Below are 23,395 nucleotides of genomic sequence, written 5' to 3'. Positions count from 1 at the left end.
GCCCTTCATTGCCAAGACCAGAGCTACCCGTGGGAGCAGCAGGCACAGCAGTGAGAAAAATGGAGAGACAAGGAAGGAAGGAAGGAAAGAATATACTAGGCCAGGTGAAATAAAGGGGTAATTTCCCAGTACAGCTTCTCTTCAATAGAGCACCTCAAATTTTACAGTAGCAAAAGCAACCTAGTAGCAAAGATGAATGATATAAAAGTTGAGCAACTGCAAAAACAAAATATGATGAATATATGAATCATATGATGAATATGACTGCAGAAAGGCAGCTTTTCATCGCTAATACACCCCAAGAGGATAAATTACGGTGAAAGTCCTATTACACAAAAATTCAGCCACCTGGGAATTCAAACAGTTAGCAGCCAGATCTATTTTTAATCACACTCATCTGTCAGGCCTAACAGCAGAGAGGGAAGGATTTCACAAAGCCAAATCCTCTGAAACAGCGCAGAACTGACTACAGGCTGCAGAGGTACTGCATTCACCGAACAGTATGTGCCCACAAACCCTGCCAGCTCCCCAGGCCAGGGCCAGAACATCTGGCTTCAGAGGAACACGCAGCTGAGCACAGTTTCAAGCAAACCCTTGACTTCAATAAACTAGAATTCATCTGTGCCTGATCTACGTGGGACAAGGCACCAAAGCTTCTCTGGTAGGAAACAGCAGAATCAGAATTATAAACAACTTCCAGAGGCAGTGTGTATGCAAGAGTAGAATTAAGGCCTCAGTCCCTGTGTCATACGTGACACAGATTTGGAGGACCCACTCTGCAATGTTGCTGACGTTCATGTGCACCAGTACCTACACCTGGTGTGAGCTGGCCAGCTCAGTGCTAGACCAAAGTCTACAGATGCAGATTCCCAGATGCCACAGTGAGACTCCAGCCCTTGCAAATATCTACTGATCTTGCCCTGAAGAGTACTCTCAAGCAAGAGGAAGGCAGTGGCCATCCAAAACCCTGGGCTTCAGCCAGGCCTGTGCTGCAGTACCAGAGACAGAGGAGATGCTGTGGTTTTATCCTTACAATGCTTAGTAATTTGAGTTTGGGTCAGGGGGGAGGATCTGGGAAGAGAGAAGATCAGGCAGACAATTGACAGTTATCAAGTAAGAAAAGCATGACTGCTTCACAAATACTTAGCATGGAGAGCTTGGAATGGAAAGTATTAACTGAAATGGGAATATGACACATGTTTTAATTCGGTCACATGTAGGAATGACGAGTTAACAGAATTACACAGGCAATGACAACCACTGGTCTCCTTCATATGAAACACAGAAGAAACATCCTTTCTTCCAATGAAGATTTGTTAAGACTCACAAACTTCTGTCATTTTGATTTCCTCTCTCAAGGACTGACCAAAGTAAGTGAGCCACTGGTAAAGCACTTTCTTCTGGAGTTACTCATCTTTTCCACTGAGATAATTCCATGTTTGTCTGCAGTGATCTGCATCTCCCCTCTAAGTTGCATTCCTAACTTTTATTGCCAAACAGCAAGTAAACTGCCTTTGGTATATAAAATTTACTTTTTATAGGAACCAACAGTTCCTCGGACAAACTTGCAAGCAGCCAGCTGCCTGTTCTTGCATTTGTCAGCTCCTCCTCATCAGCCTGCTCCTCTCAACACAACACTTCGTGACTTTGCCTTACTTCCATCTTTTCACTGACAGAACAAGTGTTCATACCATTCCATGCTTATACTGAATTTTGTACCATTCTCTCTTCCCTCCAGAGCATTCAAATTGCTTATATTATTTCGTAAATTCATAAATAAACTAAGTAGCAGACAAGAGCATGCTCTGGCCTGTCTTGGATCAATACAAAACTGTGAAAACACTCCATGGAGCAATTTAATAAAGCCAACAAATCCTCCAAAGAACTTATTTGGTCAGTTTTGGCCCTGTACCTGCTATCACTTTTGGATTAGAGCTTGCACTCCGTGACTCTGAACTCAGGCCTTTATCAGATGCCTGCCCTCATGTCTCACTTTATGCGCAACAAGGAGTCCCACCAGGGACCCCATCTGGGCTTGCTCAGTGTGCTTAACTTAAAGCATGTGCTTAAGTCATGGATTGCATCTGATTTGCTTTTTTTTATTTATTTTTAATTTATGCTGAAAAGAACTGCTCTGAAAATACAAGTTCTCTTTATTTTTTACTTACTTATTTACAACTCCAAAATACTTCAGGACACCATACAAGTAAGTGCTTGTACTTTAAACCCCTAAGATCTTTTTATTCAGCATCATCAACAATTGAGTGGTCTGAAAATGAGATACATGCAAGAGTAACAAAAGAGAAACGCCTGGGATCCATCTAACCTGCACATCACCACCAGCCTCTCCAGACAGTGCCTACTGCACGTATTCAACATGAGGCCCACCTGTCACAACACAAACTCTATCACAGCTGCACAGAGTTTTATTTAAAGGTCAACAATCATCAGAAGCTGAAGAGATACAAGTGAGGGAGGTGATGGATCAACCAGTATTTAATGTTATGCAACCAAAAGACTCTCTTTCAGCAGCAACTAGTCATATGTAGAGAGTGGGATTTTCCTAAATCCCAGCAAAATAAAGACCATCATCCAGCAGAGCAAAGCTCGTGCACTAATAGATGTGGACTCCCACACAAGGAATCACTGCTATTTCAACCCCTCTCCCTTGAGGACTGAAATCCTCAAGCATCCTAATTTATTTTGTCTTCAGTTACTGATGCCACATGGCCACACCATGGCCCCTGGCCCGCAGGCAGTGCTTATCCCACATGGCCATCACATGCCAATGGCAGGGCCACCCAGAGCCCCTGGTGTGAGAGAAGGAAAGGCTCAGGGACCATGGGGCAGTGTGGGGCTCCCAGCCACATGCCCAGCTCACCCGCTCCCCTGCAAGAACACAGCTGGCAGTAGAACTGGGAGCCTCCAAGCCATCCCAGCCCTCTTCCACCTCTGCAGAGGTGACAAGGGGGCTTGGGGCATGAGGCCCAGGGAAAGCTGCTGGCAGGGCTCAGGCAAGAGGGCTGTCCACGCCACAGTAGGCCCCAGGGATGTACTTGGGAAATTAGGATGATCACAATTCTCTGAATGCCCTTTTGCCAGTTCAAGTATCCACTTAATTCGGGGGTTAATTTCATTAAGCCATAACCATGACAGTCAATACTTCTTTGCATCCATCAAAGTTATCAATGGATGCCTAGCACGACCAAAGCACCTTCTTTTCCCATATAAATGAATTTCTGCTAAATCCACATCCTATGTGCACACAGAGATATAGCTACAGAAAATGGCTTGGCTTGGAAGAAGAATGAAGAGAGCTGTGAGCATGTAAGGAACTTTTTTTTTAAGAATCACTCTGGTGAAGTCTATTTAAAATAAATCTCTTTTGAAAGGCATTGTAATGAAGTTCTGCGTGCTTGTCACAATGCACTTTTACAGGACATACTTCAAAGCATTTCCTTTCTTTGCTGAGATGCCACCTAAACGTCTATCTTTTTCTGTCACACCATATTTATTTTTGTTGCTCAATGTTTATTCCTCTATAAATCAAAGTAGTAGAGAAATAGATGTGCATGTATTTATTATCAAAACAAGTAACAGGTCAGCTGTCTTTGTCATGCTTTCATTCTCCAAGAAAAACAACACCACCTTTCCGTACTCTCCGTTCTACCTGAGATCCTTCAGTGTCTCCAAAGCTCTAGCTTTTTTTTTTTCACTTTTCCATCTGGAATAAGATCTCCAATTCTACAACACAAACTTCACTGAAGCCAATGGCATTTGCTCAGGTACAACCAACAGTAAAAGCAATACTAAGTCCCAACAGAAATTAGCAAATGCTCCAGTAAATTTTGCTCAGAAGTAGACAAGGTACAAGATACTATTAACATGAACTACTTTATGCTGCACTTTTCTGATGTTCAACACTGAGCATCATCTTGATCCCAATTCTTTGGTTTTGGTGGCAGTAACTAGACTAACACTGATGTGATGGAGGAGAAGAAACAAACATTGGGTTTTGGGGAAGAGGGAAGGAAGAAAAAAAGATGGCAGCATATGGCAGCATATAGCTTACAACACTGCTTTTTCCTATAGAGATTCAGAACATAATCATGCTTTACAAAGCCTGAATCAATATCTGTTCATCCAGAAGATACCAGAAAGTTGAGATTTATTCATTTCTACAACTTTTTTCTTTGCATTCAACCAAGACAACATCAGGTTACGTTTGCCCCTAACTTAAGCGGCTGCAAGGTCAGCCTTTACTTCCCCAAAAGCAGAGGAGTTCCTGAATGCCCTGGTGAAGCTGCCAGGCTGCCCTTATCATCTTTAGGGCACCTTTCTCACTAGGCACAAGATGGAAGTGTCTGAGCTGGGAACAGGCACACAACCACAGGCACCGTGGCCCCGATGCTGCTGTTCACCCACAGCATGGGCAAAGGAGGAGGCACTGCTGTTTGCTGCACTGCACGAATGCCTGCAAGCTACTGGATGAATTATGCATTTGGGATAGCACCAGTTTCTATTTTCGTGGTGCTGAGGTGTCCATGTGCAGCTGGAGGACTGGACTCTTATTTTTTTCCAAGCAAAAGACTTAAAATACTTCAAGTTTGCTGCCTGAGGGTGGGAAAGCAGCTTATCCTATAAAACAAGAACCTTCTCACATTGTTATGAGAGGTTCTAATTTAACGTAACTGGGGTAATGGGTAGCCAATTTTAAGCAGGTGGTTTGGTTTAAATATTAACTCTGGTGGTACATAAGGCTTTATTCAAAGGGTAAGTTCAGCTGCATAGTGACAGTTACAGTTTACAAACTAAGTGTAACACAGCAGAGAACTGCCTTGTAATTAGGCCCTTAAAAGTTACTTTTAATCCTCAAAGTTTCATATTCTGCAGTCTCTTTAAGAAATAAAACCTCACACGAAACACATTGACTGAAAAGGAAATTAATAAAGTAAGAAGCATTGACTTTTTTATATGGTAAGAAGTATATAACTAAATCTGTCTCCATAATCCGGGTAGATCACGCTGATGCGTGGAAAGCCCTGAGCTGCTGGGCAATGGGAACTGGACATTGGAACAAGTGAAGTCCCTAACTTGCTTTGATTCCTCAAGGCAAGTCTGCAGCAAACCACCACTTAATGCATGAGGCAAATACCACTTACCAATTATTTCTTTTCAAAAGACCCAGCAACACATCCCAAGCTGTTGTTTGAGGCTAGATTGCTATTCCTTCATTGATCATAGTAAAATCAGTTCAAATTTTGGGGCTGATCTTTTCTTTCGCTTTGTTTGTATCTAGTCTGCTGTTTTTTAAGAAACAAACCAATATAATTCTGGCCAATTCTTTTTGGTTCCCCTTTGTTTTGCCTTTCATGTACAAATGGAGTTTTGCCTTTGCCATCAAACATCCATAATACATACATATGAATTACTGTTTTCATGTCCTGTAGAAAATCCTGTCTCCTCCAGCCTGAACTCTATATGCATTCACATGTTCTGGATGCTCTGGAAAATGTATCTGTAGTACTCCCAGATATCCTCTGACACTAACGCTGAAAAGCAATCCCAAATAGACTAATGCTTCACTTTAGTACTGCTTTCCTACTTCCCTCTCCACAAAGACTCTCTGGTCCTAAAAACACACCTGTCAATTCTGGATGCTTAAGCTTCAGAGATGAATCTACTTGACATTGAAAAACAGATTTTAAAAAGAAAAATGTGTTCAGAAATTCAGCAGTGTGACATGCATAATATCCACCTAAATTCATCAGGAGAAAGCACAGCATCGCTTGAGTAGATGATCCATTTCAATCCTCCCTGAGAAATGAACAAATTCATATCTCTAAAAGGATTTGCCTTGGAGAAATGGCCCCTTTCTGAGTGCTGGGAAGTGCAGATACCCACATCTCCATCCAGACCCACTGACAAGCACTGAAAAGGGACATTCCAACAGCAGGCAAAAAGCAGCAGGTGGGAAAGACATTGCCTCATGTAGATCCGGGCAGGGAGGGCAGGAAGAGAGATGCCTTTCCAGCTGAAGCTGCCTCCTGGAGAACCTCATTCATGAGGCATGAATGACTGATATTTAGCAGCTAATAAATATTTATTAGGTAAGAGCTAAGTAAGTTTTAATAGCTCATTTAAAATATTAGCTAATTTTCACCATGCAAGTAAGAATGTTATAACCATATGCACTGTGATGCATAAACTTGGCTAATTCATATACTGAAAGCCCTGAATAACATAGATTTTCAAAGATAAAACTGATAAAATACAGGTACTGTACTTCTTACATGAGCATAACAAAGTAATAACTGATTTGCTGTTGCTGCAAAAGGAGCTAGAAATTCCTTAGATTATGCTTAAGTATTTCCATGACAGCCATATCAGTTGATATGCATTTTCATCATTTCAGATGTCAAATACCACAAGGGGTATTTGTGCTTTTTCCACCCAAACAGTCAGCTACAACTTGCCACTCTGTCCCATCTCTCCTAGTGAAGGTGGTCCTCTGCTTTCACAGGAGCTACACACAAGCACCTCATCTTCCCTGGGTCATCTTTCTGAAGTCCCACAAACAAATCCACCATTACCTTCACCCTCATCTCTCAAACATTAGCTGCTACACCATCATGCTTCCCTGATGAAGGAAGGGTTTGGTGAGAAGTCAGTTCTTTCACCTTCTGGCCCATGCACTGGGAATGACAATGCCATGTACCTCTTCACTCTTCATCAGTGCTTCACTCGGCTCTTGGACAGAGCAGAGTGAGGAAGTGACTGTAGTCACATCTTCCACGCAACAAAAACAAAACAAAACCCCCAACAAAACAAAAGTAGAAGGAGTCAAAAGTTACAGCACATGTATTTTGTTCAAGGTTTTCCCTCCTTTTCAGGGAAAGCTGCATCTTTCCTATCCATTGTTGCAGCCACTTCCAAAACATGCATAATCTTCTGAAATGGCATTAACAGTTGTGAGCAGTCACAGAATGATTTTCAGCATGTAAAGTCACACCGTGGCTCTTATCTTTCCTTGTGTCTCTCCATCTGACTTTGTTGATGCCCTCTGTACACACAAGAGATCAGCAGCAGTAACACAGCATTACACCATCCCCTCTACAATATTTTCAGCAGAGTTTGACACTTTTTTATTAGTTGAGGGAAGATCTCTCCACATTAGAAATACAGACACCCAAACAAGCTCTGTTAGCAGCAGTTTCCGCTGAGAGGTAAAAGTGAACAGAAGTTGATACCTTTTTCTCACAGAAAGTGCTGAGACACCACCACTGGAGTTCCAGGCCACTTCATCCCTAACTTGTGCTAATTTTACTAGAAATCCAGTATATTTATTTACTATGCATCAATCCAGCCATTATCATAGAATTAAAAAGTAATTTTAAATTAATGAAATATGGAGGACAAAATACTTGGATTTGATATCTGTGGTATTTCCAAGACTGCCTGGAACTGCAATCACAGTAAGGAGGGCATGACAGGTCAGATCCATATATACTCTCAAAATTAGGCTCCTTACCAAAATACATATTTACTTGTTTGACCATGATACTGCCAAGAGACACACTGTCCTTTTGGAAAATGTCACCCACATCTTTCTCAAAAATACACTTTCTTATGCTTTTGTGAACACTTTAGCATACAAACACAAGCAACAAAAATACAAGAAAACCAGGAATCACAGACTGCCAAAGTTCCTTAATCACAGGCTTCTTCTCCCAGCATTAGAAAAAAGTAAATCCTGCTCTGCTTGGCAGGCCAGCATATTATCTTAAATAAGTAGAAGGGCTGAAAGAAAGTCTCCCTTCATTTCCCAAACCCCAAGAGAAAACAGAGGAGTTATTTCCAGAGCATGTTCTCAATGACCACCCAGTGAAGCCTATTCATTTTGGTCAGTTGTTGTAAGTCCTGCACCACACCTAATGAACACAACTACCTTCTTCTGATGCCTCTTACACTGCCAGCAGGAGAGGATTAAAAATAATTACAGAAAAAGAAAACAAAACAGCCCTAAAAAATCATATTGAAACAACTCTCTCTTTAATTTCCTTGGTTTGTCCCTTCTCCATTGGAAGATGTCACCTCATGCAAGAAGTCAGCCTTACAGTTTCAGATTCTAGTTATATTTTAGAGCAAACAAACCTCAAGAATTTGGACAACAGGGGCATGTGGGATCTCTGCTGTACAAGCAGGGACTTGGCACACCCCAGCCATTCTCCCGCAAAGGTTAAATAGCTCCCCAGGAGAGCCTGGATGCATCACCCAGTCTTCTGCTGATGGGAGATTTGTTATTTGTGCTACAGGTATTCTACGAGCGAAAATCATGAGGTAGCAAACTTGTCAGATGTTCATGCTTTCTCACTACTGAGCAGTTTCTCCAGTTCAAAACTAATGTCTTCCAAGAGTCTCTGCAGAGCACAGGCTTTGTTCAAGTTAGATATGACCGAGAAAAGATAAAAGGATAAACTAGGTGCTTTGAAACAGCCAAGCAGCTACAACCCAGAAAACACAAAGTTCATGCTCTACCAATAACTCAAGTCTTACCCTGTTTCTTTGCCCTGACTGGAGTATCAGCACTGCTCAGAGCATACTCTCAACTCTGGAAACATTTCATGTAATTGACCACAAATGAAGTAACACAGACATGCTCTTCCATAAACTGGAGAGGCTCTTTGGTCAGGGATAGGTGAGTTTCCAGTGGACCAGGAGGGCTGCATGGAGGGAGCAAGGCAGGAGTCTCCTGAAAACCCCACAACTGGAAGCTGCCCACCTTCCCTCCTGCTGCAGCTCCACCTGCCTCAGGCTGTTACAGCCATCTATTAAAATACACTCAATGAAACTCCTAGTGCCCTTTTTCAGACCTGCGTGAGTCAAATTTGACTCAGACGATCTCAGAGTCCTTTCATTCCTTCTTCTTGCCTTTCCTAACCAGAAAGGGGATGTGGCAGTTGGATGTAACAGCTTTCTGAACAGTGCAGCTCAGCAATTAGAAGATTATTCTTGGCTTTACCCCCTGCAATTTTTAAGTCTCTCATCCCTGCTATCTCTACAGATTCAGGCTTCCCAGTTCAACCTCCCTTCTTCTCATTCTCTGTCACAGCAGACCCTTCCTCAGAGGCTGGAGAAAAGGTTCCTCTGCCTCAAAGGAAACCACAGCTTACAGCCCTCTGACTACTCTCAGAGTAAGCCTCTGGCAGGCCAAACACTAATTCTTTCTGAAGGGGTGGATATTAAGAGGCGGCTTTGTACCAGATGATGATTCCCAAAACTTTACTCGAAGTCCCACAATAAAGCCCAGGACCAGCATATTCTAATAGTCTTATTTATCCCATTCTTTCACAAAAACTTCTTCCCTATGCAGGCTTGCCCTTCATTACTGGAAATAAACTGCACCCAAACCTCAGCAAGGTATTTTTGTGGTTGTTTTTTTTTTTCTGTAGCTAAGACACCCACATGAGTTTTTGTTCAAAACAAAATAAAATAAACTGGTATTAAAAGGAAGGTAAAAATAGAGCTCAGAGAGGACTCTCATAGCCTGCTCCTCAAACAAGGCTTCTCCTGTGCAGCACATCAAGGCTATTTCAAGAAGCACCTCCCATTTTTCACCCCTGAGTATGTCAAAGTGTGTCAGCTTAAGAAGCCAAAGAAAGAAATGGTTACTTAAGGGCAAGTGCAAATACCTTGAAGGGGTGGGAGGGAGACAGGGCTGGGTTACCAGGTTGCTCACCACACAGGGTATGGAGAAGCGTGCATGCACACGGCAGCTGCTGAGCCACAGATAATCCCCCTTCCCTGTGCCAGGCTCAGCATCTCCAGCGGGAGCACAAGCACCTCGGGGAGAAACCGCTTCCCTCCCTGCACTGCAGCCCTGGAGTGTGGCCATTAGCTCACGCACACGTTCGCACTCTTGGGGTAGCAACACTCAACATTTTCCCCTCTGGTATCCACGGAGAGAGATTAGCACTCCAGTATTTCATTAGCCAAGAGCGTTAAGTAATCCAGAAAGTCGTGGAAAGAGTAAAAGTACTGAGGTTAATGTACTTGGTGAGGCTCTGTTGAATGGTTTGGGATATTTTGTTTCAGTATAGCATAAGGAAAGCAGCTGTCACCTTGATTATAGTGCCCTCGGTAATCTGACACTTCAGCTAGTCCCAACTTCAGACGGCTCCCCCTCCATTTGAGCAGCGCAGTTACTGATCACTTAAACAGACAAACGGTGATGTGCACAAAGCAAGTTTTGAAGTGAGGCTGTAGATAAGAGGAGGAGCAATTTGCACCCACCATTCCCATCCTTCTGCAGTCAGAGAGGAGAACACAGAAGTCTTCCAAGAAAATCCAAAGAACAGAGAGAAATGCCAAGCTGCAACGTTTGGCTCTACACACACACTTTCCAGAAAGCAAAGGGGATGAGGGATGCAGTGCTCAAATCATCCATGTCTGCTTAAACGCTTGGTTTGTGCGCTCCAGCGCTGTCAAACAGACATAGCTGATGAGTCAAAGATGGAATTAGCATCCCTGATACAGCAACTCTTTTCCAGCCCAAACCAGTCACCTCCAGGTTTTTCCTTTAATTAAGGTCTGGCCAAGACATGTCAGCAGTCCAGCATCCCCTTCCTGCCAACAGCTCTGCCAATACTTTGGTCACTCACAACCAACTCCTCCCCACTCCCTCCTTCTCACTGCTGCGAGCTGAGTGAGCAGAAGGATTCCTGAGAGTGGGCAAAGGCCCAGAGCTGTCCCAGTTTTTCATCTACCTTTTCTTCTGCTCTTGGATCTTGTACTTGCAACATGAGACTGGAGAGCTGTGCCAATGCTAACAGTTACCTTTTGTGCCTGATAGCACAAAAGCAGCAGCAGGCAAAGAAAAAAATCAGTCTAATGAGGTTGGAAGCACAAGAGATTGCAAAGAAAAAGAGCAAATAAATAACTTAAGGTATAAATTACAATTAAAGTGCACTATAGTTACCATGTACTGTGCAGTATTGCTCAGAGATATCACTAGCACAAGTTAAAACACCCCACACTGAACAAAAAGTAGCACTTCTGGTAGGAAACTGGTACTCTTACACTACCACCATGGTGATAATGGCATGAGAAATTGTACGAGTGACAGGTCAGACAATTTTAAAGCCTTCAGTTTGTGTTGCTTTGTTTGTTTTTATCTTCTGATAAAAACAATCTACACCAACACAGACAATAACACAGAGCACTACCCATCCCTGCAGCACACTCTATTTTGCCACTGTTGAAAAATAAACCTGTTTTCTCCCCATTTTCTTTTGAAGACAGAAGTCCATAAAGACATGTCATTACATCTGCTTTTATTTATCCAGAGGAAAGTCAAAACATTTATGCTGTATACTTTAACTGATAAATTTACATAGCTACATGGACAATGCCTTGTAATTTAATGATTTCCCTCGAAAAGAAAGCAAACTTTTATTTATAAGCTGCTTTACATTTTAGAGGTTTTCACTAAAATAGAAGTTCAGCATAATACGAAACCTTTACTCATAGATAGAGAGCCAGCACTGAACTTCAGACTTAGTAATCGATCACAAAAAGATCCAGCAAATGAAAAGAAGTCTTAAGGAAAGCTAATTGACAACTGCAAAACACGGGAGGACGTGCCTCTGACAAACTGAACATCTTTTCTGTTAAGCTGAGTACTATATTTACCACCTGGCCTGCAAGGGCTGCTTTTATTCAAAAGCTCTGCAGTAAAATATATGCATGCATAGAGGATGAAGACTTTATCATTGAAACCTTCTGCAAGAAATTAGGGGAACGAGAAAGACTCACACACTTCCGCAGCAAAATTAGGTCAGGACGCCTTTGAACAGCTCCATTTGAAGGCTTTGCCAGACTCCAGATCAAATACTTTTTAGTGCATTAGACCCAACGGCTTAAGAGATGAACTTCTATACTGCTGATAATTATTACTGGTATTATGCATTGCTGCTTCCCTCTCCACCTGTGGATAATTATAAATAGCCTAGATTTTCCAGTCCCTGACATATGCCACTTGGTTAACAGCACTTCTAAAACCTATCCTTTATAACCACAGGTCACGCATTTCAAATATGACAACCACATATACACACAGATCGCTAAATCATGACTTGCCCCACACATGCTCTTATCTAAATGCTCCCTGAATATACAGATATGGCTAAATGGCATTAGCATCACAGTAATCAGTGATGTGAAGCTGTAAAGTGCCAAGCTGGTGATTCAAATACAAACCTGCCTCTGCCCTCCTGTGCCTACGCACAGCCCTGGACAGTGCAACCAGGAACATCACTGCGAATGGCTCCATCATCTCCAGATGCGGCTGGTGCTCTCCTCCATGACAGCTCCTGCTCTTGATGGTCTTCAGGGCCCTCCCCGAATAAAACACAGTCCAATAACCAAACTGGGAGGGCAAAGGTCCCCAGATATATGAGGCAGTTAATTATACACCTCTTCCCTGCTCAGCTTTACTGCTCAAACCTTGAGAAATGGGCAATAGAGCCCACCAGTCCCATATCCAGTCATGTTTGTGTAAATTTTCATTAATAAATAAATCTGTAAATAACCAACAACAATGCCCAAACCTCAAAACTACTTCATCGAGTCATTCAGAATTTTAAGTCTTTAAAAATTCAGACTTCTCTGGGGTTTTTTTAATCTCTTAAAATTCACAGCTGAATTCACTCTAGCAAGCTTGGTCCTTGGGAGGGTTGTTAAGATACACCAAAACATCCTACTCCAGTTTCCTACTGCTCCTTGTTTAGCTCTCCTGTTAGGTGACACTACTAATTGTACAGCTGCTACAGCTAGCTGCCAGAGACTGCTCTAAGGAGGTTTTCCAATTAGATTAGCTGAATTGAATAACGAGAGAGAGAGGGAGAGAGAGAGAGATTAGCTTTTTCTGTGCATCTCTAGGAAGCCACAGAGAAATCCCCCAAAATACTCTTGCTAATCCTCCCTTAGGACCCCTTCATCTCTGATCACAAATACAGAAATACCATGTGAGCAACTTCACTCCATGGGAACTGTGCCAGCCCTGACTCTCTGTAAGCAACAACCTTCATGACAAGGCATCCTACCTACTTTAAGACTGACAGTGTCTGTAAGAAGTTTTTTTCCTCAGTCTTCCTCAGGTTCCTGAAGTCAAATACACTTACCCATGTAAACTAGAGGAGGCAAGTCTCAGATGTTATGTGAAACCAGAAATGGCAAAGAAGCATTACAGAGACTCCTACCTGTGCAAACCACCACAATTTTTTCCCCAAAGTAAGGTTTGGGGTTTTTTTGTCATAACCTAAAGCTTCCTAATTCTATCAGTGCAGATAGAGAAGGTCAGAGGAAGAAACTCAAAAAAAAAAAACCTGACTGGCCCATGAAGTCAGTAGCATTACAAAATACTCACAAACCCAGAAAACTTCTTTAACCCACAGACAACATCCATGGTTCTCAAAAAACAGTACAAGAAAATCTACATTGCTATTATGTTTATGCCACCAGGCAAAAGACCAATTCAAGGTGTTCACCAGAAGAGACCTACATGAAGATGCCAAGTCACCAGATTTCAGTTACATAGGAGCGATACAGTCAAGCAACATTAGTATAACCACAAAACCCAAACCAATACAGGTTGTGAATTACTGAAAGAACTAAAACAAAAGATAATTCCCCTTTTCTAATGCCCTACAGTTGCGAAACAGACAAGAAGTGGCATTTTCATCACAGCAATACTGTTAAGAGTACTGTCTCAAACCATTTTGGATCCAATGCTCTGTGTTACCAGGAGCTCAGAAGTTCTCTCCATCAGAGAGCCCCAGCATGGTGGAGTGGGCACACGACTGCCTCTCCACTGCAGCAGAAAGGCTATTTATTACTGAGCCTGAGCCCCACCAAAGGCAAAGAGATCCCCCTTGCAGACACAGACCTCTTCTTCAACAGGGCATGGCTGGTTGGGCTAGACAGCACCAGAGAGAAAAATATTTGCAATAGGCAGCATGACTAAAGACAATGAGTCAACTCAACTTCAAGGCCCTGTCTCCTCCAGCACCTGCACACTTTAAGGAGGTAAGTCTGTTTTTAACAGGTGGCCATGGAACCTACTTTCCCCACCCTCAAACCCTGCACAGTCAGACCATCAAGCAAGACTGAGATGTTAAAACATTATCCAAACACGAATCATGAGCCCTGATTATTTAAGGCTGTTAAATGATACATCTTTTTATAGTCAGCAGACTTTTTCCTTCTCCCAACGCCTTCATGCCATTCCTCTCCTCTGCACACCAACGGATGCTCTGTGCTGCTCTGCAGGAAGGACCACAGCTCCTACCAGAACAGCAAAAACCATTTCATGGTTTGCCAGAGGGCTTCATCACTGCTAAACTCTCTGGAAATTTCTGGAGACATCTGTCATGCTTCCATGCAGCAGACAAGACAGACATGTCCACTGAAGTATTTTGGTCAAAAGCGATAAAAAGGAAAATTCAATTGTGACATGGACAAAAAATTTCTGCTGAGCCAGGGGTCCATTCAGGTCACAGCAGCTCCAGTGGGACCCCCCCAAGCCTGGTCAGGTCAGGTACAGAGCCATGCTAATGACTATTCCCAGTTTTTCTCCTTAGACCCAAATTTTTCCAACTCATTCACATTTTGCAGTGATGACCATGCCTGTCCCTGTACCACGGCTTTGACAGCAGAGAAACGGCTGTGCTGGAGAATCAAACCAAAAGCACCTACGGGAGCTACTGAGGATCAAATCATACACATAGGGGAAAATTTATGAAACTGCTGTATTAAATCATAAATGAAGAACAAGGAAAAAAAAAAATTGAAAAGAACATCTACTGTTTAAGGCTTTTTTCCTGGTAAGTAAGGTCAAAGAGGCTGCTCCTTACAAACTAATTCAGTCCAAGAAAATTATTAACACAATTTTGAGAGCAATGTTGTTGTGTTTATTTAACTGGAAAGCATGTTCTGTGGGGCATTTCTTTTCCTGACACTTGAAAGACACACATACAACAGTATAAAAAAATAAAAATATACGTAAAATAGAGCTCTATATAGAATAAAGTTCTATATAAAACACATACACACAGAGAGTTTCAAAGACCTTCCAAGCTAGAACTGCAGAAGCTGGAGATAGGTCAGTGCTGAATGCTCTGTGGAAGACAGTCTCTGTGAACACGTAATTTCAAAGGTACCCCAAGAGGTTTCGTTTCATGACATTTTAGATGGCTGATTTTTTTTGAATGTGACTTCATGGATGAGAAATAAGCAAAGAGCACATCTGGAAAATCATAAACACTTTCACCAAAGACAAGAATTCAGAATATATACATGGAACTTCAATAACTTTTCCTGTCTATCTCCAGGATTAGCCATTGCTCTTGTTCTGCCATGGAGAAGGACATTTGTCAGTTGCAGATGCTACCGATGCTTAAGCTACCAATTATTCTAAAGCATTAATCTTCTAACTTTGGATGCTGCCTCAGCAGTTCCTGAGAACTTTACACCTTCTCTCAATGACATTTACACAAGCTGTAACTAACACAACCAAACTTCACACACCCTCTTCATGGTTGCTCCGTCTCCTAGCTGGACAAACGCTTTCCTTCATGCTTGCACCGTCACCAGTGGCAAGTACCAAGTGCCTCTGAGCTCCCAAATGGGAGAAGATTCAGTCCCACAGTCAGGAGAGTACCTGAAGGTTTTGCAATCTACAGTCCACAAAAATCCTCAGAATCTTGCTTCTCAGCAGCATTATCTTATGCATATTCTTGCTATAGGAATTGTACATTATTATTATTTATAGGACTAAGACATATCTATCTTTATTTATACAATGTCACAAATTTATATTCAACGGAAGCTCCGTTTCTGGCTGTCCCAAAGATGGTGTGTTCCCATTACTTTGAACTACCATCACCTTTCCACTTTGCTTCCCTTGCAGGTTTTCATTTTAAATAATAAAAACACCATTAATGTCACACGTCAGTGACTGCATATTTGAACATGGAACTGCACTTGAAAAGGATTTGAATGGAAAGGCTTTGTGGATGCTTTCACCTGGTAATCAGTGAAAGTCACACACTGATGCTGGAATCTCCATATCCAGAGTGAGCACAGACAACCTGGGAAAGGAAGAATCTGTCTCCTGGACATCTCTCATCTCTGCAGCTTGCAACATACAGCATGTACTCAAACCCATTTCTAGCCTTCCCCTGCAGACCCCAGGCCAAAAAGCAAACAGGACTCAGCTCTTAAAGCCAAAACATATAAAGTGCGTGGGGTTTGGCTGTGCCCTCCAGGTACAGTGTCCAGCCAGCTATTCCTGCAGATACTGAAGAATCAACACAGCTGGAATTGATGCAGCTCAGCCCAGAGAAAGAAAAAGCTTGCTTCTACTTGTATAATTAAAGGAAGGACAGAAGCAGACATACCAGAAAGGATCCCTTTGAAGATGGGAGAGGGGAGACCTGGTTAGGTTTTTCATTCACGTGGCAGCAAGTATGATATTTATTTTGTTCTCTATTGAAACATCCTTAGTCTTGAGGCTACACTGGTCATGCATCCAACTGCTCCCTGGGAAGTACTTCATCTCCCAGGCTATATTACTTTAGCAGCACTCTTTCCTACAGCTCTGTAAGAGTCAGTCCTCTCAGTCCACACAGACAGTCACAGTTCTGAAATACACTTCAAATAACAGGGATAGGTCACTTCACACTGATCTGAAAGGCAACAAGTGACTTTCACTAATGTGGAAGAACGTCTAGAGAAAATTATGCTTTATTATATATGGTTAATCAAACAGGAACAAAACACGTCTGACAACATAATATTTAAATACAGACAATATATTCTGGTTGTTAATCACAGTGCTGGCTTCTGAACATTTTGATTCCATTCCTGTGTATACCACAGGCTGTTTGACCTTCTGCAAGCCCCTCTGTCTCCTTACTATTAATAAAAGTACAATGTATTTATCTTCATGCTCACAACTCAAACACAGCCAAACACATTTTTATTTGAACTTTCTCAAATCAATTCACCTTGGGAACACAACAATTTAGCTTAGAAGGGAGATTTCTGAAGAAGTTGTTTATATATAAACTAAAAACAGTGATTTCAGATGGAGTGTCCAGCTCAGGCTTTAGTTAAGCACAGCTTATATGACACTACACTCTAATAGCCTGTCTACAGACAAGGCCAATTTCTGCAGATTCATCACCGCCCTATTAGTCATTATTTCACTTTAAATGAAACCCCTGCTTGAGACATCAAAAAAAATAATTTGCTCAGCACAAACACACTTGTTGCAAATGGTTGTTAAATGCTACATTTTCTTCTACTGCAATCAGTATTCCAGTACTTTTGAGGATTACATGTATTCTGTATTTCTGCCTAAATTTCTAGTATGCTTTTGAAAGCATCCCCCAGGGCTGAGCTAATCAAGAAAACAACATACATACAGAGAACTGTCATTATTACAGGGTCAAACACTAATGCAATCTGTACTCAAGAGATTGCAAATTATACCTCAATGTGGGCAGAAGAAATCATGTTCCCAAATCACCGAATAGTGTCATGTAACCTACAAAAAATTACTAGTCCTGAAAAGATTATAGATAGCAATTTATTACCATCTTGTAAGCATGAACTGAAGATAACCAAACAACAAGCTGTTCACAAAACAGCCTCCAGTAATTCTCTCATCCTTCCTACAACACCAACTGCAAAGTGACTTGAATGTGGACCAAATCACTTGCTCATGACTTGCGCATCCTCTCTCAAATGCGGCAGCACAGAGGGCATCTTTATGACTCAGATTCAAGTAGGGTCTTATATGAGACCTCAAATAAGCTTGCCAATCTCAAACACAACATTTATGTTAAAAATCATAGTCTGTCAAATCTGTTCAGAAGACAAAAGAGCATTTCTCCATAACCAGACAAGAGTTCTTTGTTCAGTCGTTGAGCCTTACTAAAGCCTGCAATTCTCTGCCATAAGCAAAACGTTTGAACTGCTCAATGGCAGAAGTCAGTTTGGTGAGAAAATGTAATTAATAAATGCCATCCATATGCCTCAGCTTGACATTTTATAAAGACAACTTGCCATAAAGAGCAGTGCAAACGGAGAGCTCTGCAAGCGACTGGCTCCTCTGCAGGCTCTTCTCCAAGTTCAGGACACCCTGACAAAATGCCACATTCCCCCCTGACGATGGCAGGTAGCTCTCCACCATCCCCCCTGGAGGCATTAGATCATGGCTGTTTGACATAACTTGCACCTCTACTAGTCAAGAAATTAGGCCTTTATCTTGTCATCCTGAGATTATACTTAACTTAGGACCACAGAGACTCAGATCTACCCAATCTCCAAGCAAATGCCAGACTTAATGCGCACTCTCCAAAGTCCACCATCTTTATCCCATTAGCTGCAGTAACTATCTCAAACCTACCACAGAGGTGTTATCTGCCCAAGAACCACAATCCCAGCACCCAACTTCAAACCCTAAGATATTTGTCCTGACTTGTTCCTGAAGACAATGCTCTCATCTACTTCCTTGATAAGGATCTAGGAAAAAATGCAGAGAAAACATCTCTGCACTTTAGGCCTCAATAATTAAGTCAGTTCCAATGTAGACCTCAGGGCTAGGATGTTAAAAAGAGGAACTTCAGTGTTTGATCTTGGGTCAAGATTCAACTGTTCTTTAATTTTTAAAAGATAATCTAACCTGAGAGGGCAACCCATTTCCAGAAAGTGGCTCCTGAGAACATCCACCTAAGGGGCGGCTGTAATACCCAACACTGGTGGCAAACCCCAGAGCTCCCCAGAATTCCCAGTGCACGGCAGTGCAGACAGCTGTTGGATGGCAGAACCTAGAAGTTCCGTTAGAGCATGAGAAGCAGCCATGGCAGATTCCAGGTGTTGCCAAACCACAAAAAAGCAATGGATGAGCATTTATTAAGTCTACAGTGAGAAGGAAAAGTACATGTAAATTGGAGGTGGATAAAAATAAATCAAGACTGAAAAGGCTTCCTCCTTTCTTTGGAACTTATTTGACAAAACAAATTTAACACACATAGCTGGTATTTAGATTTATATGCTGTATGTGTCTCTCCTATCTCTTCAGCCCTTCTCCTCTAATTACTAGCTCTGAAGCCTAACTGCCTTTTTCAAAAACACGTTCCTCCTCTCCAACACACTATCAATTTTCCAAATTCCAAAACTAAAGTAACCATTAGAAACAAATGTAGGAAAATTACCGCATCATGCTTCTCAAATACTAAATACTTCTGAAAAATATACCAAATATTACCCTTGGATCATCTTTCAATAATTACATTTATGCCAACAACTCAGCGGTCAGATGCTTACACAAGAAACAAAGACCTCTCAGCTGATGCCCCGATGATCTGTTTCACTGGAAGTCCTAAACCCAGCCCCACACGCACGCATTGCTGACGTGAAGCAGTCTCCAGACTCCAGAATCTTCCCAAGAAGAGATGGAATTAACCTTCTGTGAGGAGAGCAGCACCATAACACTGCAGTATGCAACACTACCTGCTAGCCAGCAAAGTTTCTCAATGTGCACTTGGGCATGCAGAAAGGATCAGACTGTCACACAAGCTCGGGAAAACCATTTGTCCCACTGTTGCAAACCAGAACGAAACAGAAAGGTTTATCAACCTCTTCCGAATGGGAGCTGACAACTACAGCTGGATACTTGGCATTGCTCTCTGATGCTATTAAAATCAGCAAAAGCTGACTCCCAGCATCATCAAGACTGGGCTCAGCCTTTTAAAAGGCACATCAGGCCTCTCACTCACAGAGATTTCCTTTTCTTTCCAGCAGTTTCATGTCACTGTCTTTCTCTCTTGCATAAGCAAACCAAAAAAATTTCAAGGTAGCTAGAAAGCACATTTTTTTGCCATTCAGCCAAGCCTGGGTGAATCCCGCATGTCCTTGCGGACCCACACAGGTTACCAGACCCCACCATAATCTGATGTCTCACTGCACAGTGCACTGATGGCAGCAAATCACTCGGCAAGACCTGGGTGCACTCCACCAGCTTTGGTGTGGGTAATGCTTGCCACCATGTGCAGGCTGGCACTAACAGGTCGGGCTCCCTCTCACCCTCTCCATCACAGCCCGGTCCTGAAGCAGCTGCTCCCCTGGGGCAGCTGGCACAGCACAGCAGAGCACAGCTTCGATGCCACAGCCCATGCCAGGGCACAGGACGCACACACCCAGCACCGACAAACCACTCCCGTGGTTCAGTGGCAGGTCTCACTTCCAGGACATTCTTAACACAGTGCTAACATCTACTTGGCCCACCCCAATAAAAATGTTTGCTGATTATCTGGACCAAACATAAGGAACTCATTGCTTTAAGAAACAAAGTCTGCTGCGGCTTCCCCCTCCTCTACTTAAAACTCATGGATTATTTACTTCATCAGAAACGAGGGTTTTACCTTATGGCTTTGCCTAGCTAATGATAATAAATAGTAGAATCTAAACACAAGAAGAAATTTAGAGCTAAATCCACTTGACAGTGCTCTGGAGAGCTCGGAGAAGTTTTTTAAGCATCCATATAGAATTTCTCTTATGACAAGGACAGACTTCTGCAGAGAAGACAGATTTGGCATCTGTCTTTTCCCACAGACTGGTCTACAAAATCCTATCTTCAGGGACCATGCAGCTGCTGCCAGGCACAGTTAGAGGAAAAAGAAGGAAGGTGAAAGAAAAGGAAAAACACCAACCTCCTTTTACTTTCCCAGTCCCTCCACAACTTTCTGGCAGTAGTAAGGGCAGTGCAGCAGAGCCAGGAAGGCTCCCCCCACCTCACTCTCCCCACTGCCCCCTGAACCACACAGCCCCGGGTATGCCCCGACAACGTACCTCACACCGCCACAGTGTGTTCATCCTAAGGCAAAAGCCCATCAAACTTAATACTTTACTAATTACTGTGGCAGTTTAATAGCTACTCCACCATCAGAGAACTTTGTACTAACAGCATTTTTATAAAATTAAAGTGTATTGTACCTCATTAGCCAAGGGTGTTTCTGCAGCACAGTTACACTTAGTGGAAACAAGAGTCACTGTTCTACCCAACCCTTTTTTAATCAGTCTTTAAGAAAAGTGTTTTGCAATTGTATCCTTAGAAATCTCTAATGATGAGCCAGATTTCATGAAGGCTGTGACTTGGCTAATTTATACAATAGCTAGAGAACTTCTAAAGTTAACCCAAGCTAGTGACATTATTTAGTTCAGTGAAGCGGCTCATTTTAATTGGATTAAATTATCATGGTATTTTTTTAATTTCATATTGAAACCTCAATTTATCATTTCCTAATATTTGCCCAAACACTGCATCAGTGTCATTTGCATATCCCTTCCCTCAAGACAATCTCAGATCCACAGATGGAAAAGACTAAAACCCTCTGGCCGGCCCTCGCCGGCTCCTGCCGCGAAAGGGTGGGAGCGTTCACCGGAGAGAGGCTTTCCCAGAGGTACAAATCCCGGCAACAGAGCTAATTGCATTAAGCAGAGGACCCCGTTAGCGAATACACTGGTGGCGCGGAAAAAGTGTAAACAGCGGCATTATCCCGAGCACCTCGCGGCAAGCCCGCGGGGAAGGGCCGGCCGGGTCCGCAGCACGCTCGGGCTCCGCGGAGCCGGGACCGGGGGCTGGCTGGGAGGCGCGCAGCGCGTTATGTCTGAGGGGTCTGGGAGGTCCTGAGCCGCGCAGCCAAGGGTAGTTGCTGCCTCTTTTCTCTTTTTAGCAACGGGCCGTGAAGGGCGGATTTTGCAGGGGACGCTCCCGCCTCACCACCCGCGGAGCCGGGGGAGGCGGCGATGTCCTCGGGCGGCCGCTCGGACACGGGGCGGCCCGGCGGCTCCCGGCGCTGGTCCGGGACGGGTACAATCCCCCTCCCGCACTCAGCCCCGCACCGCGGCCCCTCGGGCGCCCCGCGGCCGCCGGGCAGCCGCCCCTCCTCCGGGGAGGCAGGGAAAGAGGCACCGGGGGGGCTCCGGGGCCGGCTGGAGGCTGGGTCGTCACGGCAAACTTCGACCAAGATTCGGTGTAGGGCGGCAGGGTGCTCCGCTCCGGCAGGGTGCTCCGCTCGGCTTCGTGGGGTGCTCGGGGTTTTGTTTTGTTTTGTTTTTTTTTTTTTTTTGGGTGGGGGGGGTCGTCTCTTTCTTTCTTTCTTTTCTTGGCGGGTGGGACGGAACGGTGCCTGCCGTTTGCAGAGCGCTCAACTATCAACAGATGCCCCCCCGGAGCCAGCCCAGTGCCCGACGATGCCACGGGGCAGGGCTCGGGCTGCGCGCCCGGCGCTCGGCTGACGGAACCGAGGTGGCCGCCCTCGTCCCGTGCCGTCCCGCAGGGCTGCCGCCGCCCCCTCCCCTCCGCCCCGGCACTCACCGGCTGCCCGGAGGCGCAGGCCACGAAGCTGACGGTGAGCGCCAGCCACACGCCCCGCATTATTCCCGCGGAGCCGGCGCGGCGGCCGCCGGGGGCCGGGCACAAAGGAGAAACCGGGGGCCGGCGGCGTCGGCAGCGCCCGAGGGGCGCGGGGCAGGGCCGGCGGCGCCCCGGATCCGGCCCGCCGCGCTCCGTGCGCTGGGCTCCGCACTCCGCTCCGGCGGGCCCGGTGCTGCGCTGGGCGCGCGGGCTGCAGGCTGCCGGCTCCGCCGCCCTCCCTCCGCCCCGAGTGCGCGGCGGCGGCGCCGCGGCTCCCAGTTAAACCCCGCAGAAATTCCTGCAGGATTACAACACAGATTGGCAGCTCCCCCAGCCAGTGGAAACAAGCAGCGCGCCGCCGCCGCCGGCTCTCGCCCCTCGCAAATTCAAGCAACTTTCCTCCCCCCGCCTCCTCCTCCTCTTTCTCCTTCTCCGCCCTGGTCTCCCCTTCTCTCGTCCTCCCCCACAGTGGAAAACATGAGCAGCGCCGCGGACCGACGAAGAGAGGGCTGGTCCCGTAAAAAAGCGGGGACGTGGAAAGGCTCCCCCTGCGCCAGAGAAATCTGGCCGCGACCGCGTGTTTTTAGCGCTGTGCCGCCGGGGTTCGCACCGCTGCTCCGCGCCACCCTCCCCGGTTAGCCTCGGTGGCAGCTTCAAGGGTCGGAAAAAACCCAAAATGGAGGGGTCAAAAATCACGGGAAGCGGGGCTATCCCAAAAATGCCAGCTCATTGTGAATCTCCACTTAGCTTTTTGCTGCAGAATGCATTACTTTAGACTTTTCGCCCTCAACACGAAGACTAGAAACTTTTAAGGGTGAGGGGAGGCAAAGTAAGAGAGGGCTGCGATTTGTAGCTAGTGACATGGATCCAGAAGCTATGTTTTCAAAATAAATATTGCAGGAATTGACAGCA

General features: G+C 44.4%; 1 protein-coding gene across 1 annotated transcript in view; it reads right to left on the bottom strand.

The window, feature by feature from the left end:
* SDC2 (syndecan 2) overlaps positions 1-22,753 on the bottom strand; it is a 59,163-nt gene extending 36,410 nt beyond the window's left edge. Inside the window, exon 1 of the mRNA XM_069005189.1 lies at positions 22,445-22,753. Within this exon, the coding sequence (XP_068861290.1) occupies positions 22,445-22,504 (60 nt within the window). The 5' untranslated portion in view covers positions 22,505-22,753. The remainder of the gene's footprint in view (positions 1-22,444) is intronic.
* Between the last annotated feature and the right edge of the window lie 642 nt (positions 22,754-23,395).

The sequence above is a fragment of the Aphelocoma coerulescens genome, chromosome 2 (genome assembly GCF_041296385.1).
Source record: "Aphelocoma coerulescens isolate FSJ_1873_10779 chromosome 2, UR_Acoe_1.0, whole genome shotgun sequence".
NCBI classification, from domain to species: domain Eukaryota; kingdom Metazoa; phylum Chordata; class Aves; order Passeriformes; family Corvidae; genus Aphelocoma; species Aphelocoma coerulescens.
Note: the sequence above shows the minus strand (reverse complement) of the source record. Positions and strands in the feature narration are given on the sequence as shown.